Source organism: Portunus trituberculatus, chromosome 19 (genome assembly GCF_017591435.1).
Source record: "Portunus trituberculatus isolate SZX2019 chromosome 19, ASM1759143v1, whole genome shotgun sequence".
NCBI lineage: Eukaryota > Metazoa > Arthropoda > Malacostraca > Decapoda > Portunidae > Portunus > Portunus trituberculatus.
Window position 1 is genome coordinate 5767501 of NC_059273.1, and position 7500 is coordinate 5775000.

The window sequence follows — 7500 nt, forward strand, 5'->3', positions numbered from 1 at the left end:
TTTAGTATTTTTTTCATGGTTTTCGTGACTTTAACAAATTCATTACAATACTAACAGGAGAACACGGCTAATTATCTCTCTGGGCTATGAAATTGTTTTGGTGAGAGAGCGAAGCGTTTCAGAACACGACTCAATACTCACGTGGTGACAAGGTGGGCGGAGCTACAGTAAGGCTCACCAGTTAGCTCAGTTTTCAGCTTTCATTGTAAAATAACTTTGTATACCCCAATTTTTCCCGTCCACAATGCATGAAGGCAGTCTGGCTTATACAATGACCCCTTTGTTACGTCACTAGGCCAAAGAAGAGAGCAGCGTAGTGGTGGTAATCATGGCAGCATTATTTCGTGTTTATGTACCGGATGCTTTTCATGTGCAGGTTTAATCCATGTGAAATACCCTTCTGTGAATCCTTGCCTCTAAATTCCCCGCTTGTGTTTTCATCCGCTTCGTTTATTTTTTTATGTTTACGAGGTTTTAGTGGCATTGTGTGTACTGAAGGAGAGGATGAGGAGGAATGGGAAAGCAAGACTCGTTTTTTATCTCCGTCTGTCAGTGAAGAGGAGGAGGAGGCCTGGACGAGAGGACTGAGTTGTTAATAGTGCACAGTGCTTGCGTTACCGAGTGCAAAGAGTGAACGATTCTAACCAATTAGTCTCGTGGAAAAGTGAAAGTTCGCCTCCTCTCTCGTGCCATTTCACTTCCCACACACCTCGCCACGCATGCCTTTCCATTATCAGGCGGTGTGGTAGCACGCCACCTCACGGCCCGTTAAGTCATCCATCACCTGCTCCTCACCTCATCTCATTGCACGCCACACGCCATGTACTCTTCCACACACTGCACCACATCACGGTTGCCACATTACATAGTTCAACACCAAACGTTAGCACACATAACTCCACATACACTACAATAACATAACACAGCACAGCAACATTCACACCACACAGTACCACACATATATAACATGCATCACAATTAAACCACTTATAATATCACACAAAACACGAATTGCAACACTACTCTCACAATTCACGTAGCTCACCACACACACACACACACACACACACACACACACACACACACACACACACACACTCAGTACGTAACCATGACTACGTACACACGCATCAAGTAGAAAGACAGCACTGATTAAATCCACGCCAATCCAAGCCACCCACACCAAGCCAAGCCACGACGAGCCATGCCAAATCACCCACAGCCACCCACGCCAAGCCAAGCAGAGCCTAAAACCTGCCACGCCACCCACGCCTTCCATTATCCACAGGACTGCCACGTAAGAATAGCTTGACTTGTTTATTTATCTAATGGTTTGTGACAGAGAGAGAGAGAGAGAGAGAGAGAGAGAGAGAGAGAGAGAGGTCAGTTCCAACGCATGACCTCGTGAGTTTGACCTTTGACCGGCGAGTCTTGACCCTTGACCTTAGTACGGGTCGTGTAATCGATAACGCGCCGAGATAACGGATAGGAACTCACGCTGACGTCACCCGGAATTAGTCGTTAGGATTCCAGGCGGTTGATGGACGGAAAGGATTGGTGGATTGAGTGGATTGGTTGATGAATTGGCTCACTTGCGCAGTCACAGTAGGATCGATTGAAATACACACACACACACACACACACACACATCGCATCACATTTCCCTTGATTCTGTCCTGACACTCAAGCCTACAATTATTATCAGTCGTCCGTAACGCAACTCTCTCTCTCTCTCTCTCTCTCTCTCTCTCTCTCTCTCTCTCTCTCTCTACTAAGCCAGCTCGTGTCATGGGCAGGTACAACTTTACATTAACTTTTCTTCGGGCTCTGATTTCATCTAAAAGCTTTGTCTGGGCTTAGCCTTCCATTAATGAACGTGTGTGTGTGTGTGTGTGTGTGTGTGTGTCGATTGAATGCACTGAGTAAAGCTTCAACTCAAATGCAAGGAAGAGAGAGAGAGAGAGAGAGAGAGAGAGAGAGAGAGAGAATGGAGTGACGCGGCCATTAAAGGCAAGAGTGACAGAGTGGGAAGATAGGGGGAGGAAAAAAGGTGAATCATAATAGGTTACTTTGTAATGGAGCAGCGAAGCAGAATGAGACAATGAGATACCACGAAGCAGGTTTACTAATTAAGCTGTCAGTGCCGCTATTTCTGTCACCGTACGACCGTCAGAGTGCGGGGGAGCGAGGACAAGGGCGGGACAAAAAAGTGACGGGGCCCGCTTTGTAGTGAAAGAATATTCATGATAAAAAGTGTGTTTTGGCTCTGGCGGAATTTCCACAGCTTGGTGAAGCATGCGAGGAGGAGGTGAAGGGACGGGGTGGGGGCTGGGATTCAGGCATCTTGTTTTCATGTCCGGGGTGAGGGATGGGGTGAGGAATGAATGGCGGGGCCTGGCCTTGGAGGGGTGGCAGTGAGGGTGAGGAAGAGCGGGACAGGTGGGCGCGGGTTGGCGCGGGTGTGACTCACCTGCCGAGGGTCGCCTACAACACAGTCTCGCTCACTGCCGGCCGCAGGTCTTCCTCTTCTTCCTCAATGCCGCCCGTGCTGCTGCTGGTCTCGAAGTGCACCCTAAGGGCAGAGGGGCTGCGGCGGCCTTCGCCACGCGGCCCGCTCACCAACAGCCCCTCCCTGTCACCCCCGCTGCCTGTGGTGTTTTGAGTGGCCTCCTGGGCGCTGGCCTCGCCCCCAGTAACGCCATCCTCCGGCGTATCCACCTGGTAGTAGTCGACCTCCGTCATGTTCCTAGATAGCCCCGCCCTTCGCGCCGCAGCGGGCTCCGGGGAGTGCCCCTCGGCCAGCTCACTCACATTGGCCACCGAGCTACGGGTACCATTGTAGAAAGTCTGGCCTGTGAGCTCCGAGGAGGTCTGGAAGCCAGATGAGGCTCGCCTTGAGGAGGCGCCTTCACCTGGCGTTGCCCGTCCTCAGATAATCGTCTCGGAGGTCATCGAGCGGCAGTTGCGGGGTGGGCCGTTGTACATGGAGCCGCGGGAGTCTCGTGTGGAGTCCATGCGCCGCCATGACTGGCTGCCGCCGCGCACGAACAGGTCACGGAAGGTCTCACGGAATTGGCGCGACATGCCGCAGTAGATGGCAAAGTTTATGGGGTACGAGAAAATTATGAAGGAATTAGAGATGATAAAGAAGCGCATGACGCTGTCGTAGGACTGCTCCGAGAAGATGTTGAGGCCCGAGTTGGACATGATGTGCAGCACGGTGATGACCGCCAGGGGGATCTCCGTCACCAGAAACACAGACACCACCACGATCAGCATCAGCGTGGTGTTATGGTCGCGCAGCCTCCTGCACTCCTTGCTGGAGCTCTTCTCATTGAGAAGCTTCTTTCTTCGCTTCTGAGCCTCTTTGAGGGCCTTGAAGAGCAGCACGTTGAGCACGACGAGCACTGTGCACGGCCCCAGGTGCACGAATACCACCCGGAACCAGAAATATATTGGATAATATACATCGATTTTGATGGTGGTGACCCAGGAATTGTACGTGACCCTGCACACCCACACACATTGGCCCTCCCACTCTATCTGCATGGACTCGTAGTGGTTCTCGAAGACCCGCGGCGTCTGATGGATGGCGGCGAAGAAGAACACCCACACGATGGCCCAAGTGACGATATTCTGCGTGCACCAGCGGGGCGCCAGCGACGGGTGGCACACGGAGATGTAGCGCTGCGTGGCCAGCAGCACCGTCAGCCAAATGGAGGCCGTGTGGAACATGTTGGGGATGGGCTCGTGCAACACGTACCAGGCGTAGCAGGCGGCGGGAGGGTGCAGGGGTTTGGCGTGGTTGTCCAGCGTGTACATGTAGAAGAAGGTGGGCTCCGGGAAGAGCACCGTCAGCATGTCAGAGAGCGCCATGGCCATCAACACGGCGTTGGTGGGGGAGCGCATGTGTGGCTGCCACAGCACGGCCACGATCAGCGTGTTGGCCACCGTGGTGACCAGCAGCAGCACGGGCATGGCGTACCCGTACAGCGGCACCGCTAAATCCAGCGGGTACTGGCCGCTTACGTTGAGGTGGTGGTGAGGCTCCATGGAGGTGTTGGCGGTGATGTTGCCGTCCAGGGTGAAGTTGTCGCCGCACACAGCCTCGTCCAGCGTTACGTTCTCCTCCATGATGGCAGCGGTGGGGTCGTGACGGGCCGGGCAAGGGGTAGGGTCAGGCACTGCTACTCACGCTGCGTTCACCACCATCACCATTGTGAGTGTGGCTGGTCACCTCAGTGCGAGTCAGTTCACGAGTAAAGGAACCACGCCTACCATCGGTCACGCCATAGGTCGCCTGCACTGTGCGGGAGTCCTAGGCAGCGTCGCTAAGTCCTGAAGGAGGCGGTGGGTCATGCCCGGTGCAGCGGCGGCTGAGTGAGCGAGCGTGTGGCAGGGACGAGGGAGGCGGTGCAGACACATCCACCCATCACCACGGCCGCAGCCAAACTGAGAGGCGTGAGGCGTGAGGCTGCTCTCGCCAGGACACGCTCGCGGGTTTCAACATTGTACAGAATTTCTGGCGAACCTTCCGATTTTCCTTTACCATTCCAGTCTCCCTGTGTTCCCTCCGTGACCCTCCTGCTCCCTCTTCCCACCCATAGCCACGCCGGGCGCCAGGTGCATGAACCGTAACTTTGTAACCTTTCACGGATGAACGTCAGACTGTACTCCGTGTGTGGCGACTTAACATCTGGCCTCATCAGCTGTGTGTGTGTGTGTGTGTGTGTGTGTGTGTGTGTGTGTGTGTGTGTGTGTGTGCTCTACCTACCGTAAATTATTGACGAAAGGATCCGATAGATTGAGTAGCATAACCATAATAATAATAACAGCGTTGGCGATGGTAATAGTAGTGGTAGTAGTAGTAGTGGTAGTAGTAGTAGTAGTAGTAGTAGTAGTAGTAGTAGTAGTAGTAGTAGTATCTTTATCAGTAATAGCAGTGTCAGTTACAGCATCGTTTCTTTTGTTTCGGGAACAATGGCACACTGGCCTGACTTCAGGAATTGCAGTAAAGCAAAACCTGTTGAAATTATGAGAACTTAAACCTAGACATTATTCAGAAGTACTTAAATACTACAAAGAGAGAGAGAGAGAGAGAGAGAGAGAGAGAGAGAGAGAGAGAGAGATATAATAAGTCACTCACTGTTCACATGTGTCTGCTTTACATTCAAACTCAGGCAGGTAGGAAGTTTCACCTGGCCTCCCTCCGCCCACGTGAATCTTAGTCTTAATCTCAGGTGGACCAATTACCTTCCTTGCCCTCAATTGACCTGATTAGATTAGTTCAATTGTGTCATTTACTTTCCTCCTCCCCTTTGGTCACTCTCACTTCCTTGCTTTGCTTTCATTCTGCATTGTCTATTCCTTTCTTCTTCTGGTCGTGTTTAAATGCCGTGATTCGCTTGTTTTTACTGTCGATTCACGTTAATTGCTAAGCTTTCGTTATTTGTGTGTCTTTCCTTACCTGCGTTTACCTTAATTTCTTTCCTCGCTTGGGTTTGATAATTTTCCTTGTGTTTTGTGGATCAAGTATTGTAATCAGTTCGTTTTACTATGGATTAACTTTTAATTAGTTTGGCTCAAATCGACTCCGTTTCTTTCCTTGTTCTCATTTCCTTACATTGGTTTTCTTCTTCTGTTTGTTTTATTTCAAGTTTTTTTGTCCCCTGAAATTCCTTATATAGCTCTTTATTTTTTTTTATTTTCTAAAGTGTTCAGTGTATTTGCTTCATTATCGCTCCTCTTCTTCGTCTGCCTTGGTTTCTGTTCTATTTTATTAATCGATATTCTGTTGCCTTAAAACCCTTACATATCTCTATCTTCGTTTCCCAAGGTTTTCAATGCATTCACCTCTCTATCTCTCCTGTCAGGTACAAACATTTCTTTCTTTTCTATTTCCATTACTCCATAAGTTTCCTTCCTAACTTTCTTTTTTTCCCTTAAGATTTTCAATGTAAATATTTGTGTGTTTTCATGTATTAACTTTCATTTTTTTCAATTTGTTTCATTTTTTTATTATTTTCCTAACATCCTAAGCCATTTTTACTGAAAGCTTTGAATATATTTATCGTCTTTCCTTCTTTTCACTCACTAATCCTCATATCCTTGTTCTATTTGTATTATTTTGTAACATTCCCCCTTAACTTCCTAAGACATGTTATTTACTCTCCTTATCCTGTTTGTATTATTCTGTAATTTTCCTTCTTAACTCCTTACGGCATTTTTACTCTCCGCTTCCTCGAGGCCACGAATTCCATTGCAAACCTTCGTTCCTTTGTTTCATCTGTATTATTCCCTAAGTCTGTGTTTAATTTCCTGGGACATCTTCTTTAGTGTCCTCTCGTTAAGGTTAAGACGCTCAGTTGCCTTCCTTCCAAGCACTTGTTTTGCATAATTTACCTACTTGTTCCTTACCTTCCCTCCTCACCTTTCTTGCCTTGCTGTCTCGTCTTCTGTACCTGCATGTTCCTTACCTTTCTTCTCCATCTTGTTGTCTTCCTGTCCTCATTCCTTCCTTCACCTGTGATTTCAAGCTCGCTAAGCATGATACAATTAATTACCTCACCTTACCTTAATCTTTCCGGACGTAAGTGATATATTGTGAAGGTGTGTTTGCCTTTACCTCTCCATCTCGTGTTTATTCTGTCTGTCTGTCTGTCTCTCTCTCTCTCTCTCTCTCTCTCTCTCTCTCTCTCTCACCTCGTCTAACATCTAATTATCGCCTCTAAAGGTCATCCTGCCGCTTCATTAAGTAGTAAATTACCACCATTTGCAGATATTAATGATTGCCGAGCTCTCTCTCTCTCTCTCTCTCTCTCTCTCTCTCTCTCTCTCTCTCTCTCTCTCTCTCTCTCTCTCTCTCTCTCTCTCTCTCTCTCTCTCTTCTTCTTCTTCTTCTTCTTCTTCTTCTTCTTCTTCTTCTTCTTCCTTCTTCTTCTTTCCTCTTACTCTTCTTCCCGTGTTAATTAGTTTAAATGTATTTCATGAATACTTTATCACCAATTAATCACCATCAAGTTTGTACGTATATGTTTATTTGCTTCCTTATCTTTGCATGTTCTTTCCGTACACACACACACACACACACACACACACACACACACACACACACACACACACACACACACTTATGCTTCCTCTTCTAATCATGTTCTTTCCCCTTCCCCTCTTCCCCTCTACTCTTCATCTGTTTCCTCCCAATCTCCCCTCACTCCGCTGTCTCGTTCCTCCCCCCCTTCCTCCTCCTCCTCCTCCTCCTCCTCCCCTCTCTTTCCTCCCTATTCCCTCCCACTCGCCTCGCAAACCATCCAAAATAAACAAAGAGGGTTTGGTAGAACGATCTCTCTCTCTCTCTCTCTCTCTCTCTCTCTCTCTCTCTCTCTCTCTCTCTCTCCATACATCCATCGCTACTCCCTTCTGGCCTTCAACCTTTCATCCATCATTGCAGGTCTATAATTATTCATTTCTCTCTCTCTCTCTCTCTCTCTCTCTCTCTCT

The 7500-nt window shown here is 48.6% G+C and overlaps 1 protein-coding gene and 1 long non-coding RNA gene across 2 annotated transcripts in view; one reads left to right on the forward strand and one right to left on the reverse strand.

The window, feature by feature from the left end:
* Window positions 1-4594, reverse strand: part of LOC123506212 (sex peptide receptor-like) — an 18525-nt gene extending 13931 nt beyond the window's left edge. The window contains exon 1 of the mRNA XM_045258138.1: window positions 2471-4594. Coding sequence (XP_045114073.1) covers window positions 2929-4134 — 1206 coding nt within the window. The 5' untranslated portion in view covers window positions 4135-4594 and the 3' untranslated portion in view covers window positions 2471-2928. The remainder of the gene's footprint in view (window positions 1-2470) is intronic.
* The window catches only part of LOC123506213, a 33762-nt gene that overhangs the window by 22445 nt on the left and 3817 nt on the right, over window positions 1-7500 (forward strand). The window lies entirely within an intron of this gene.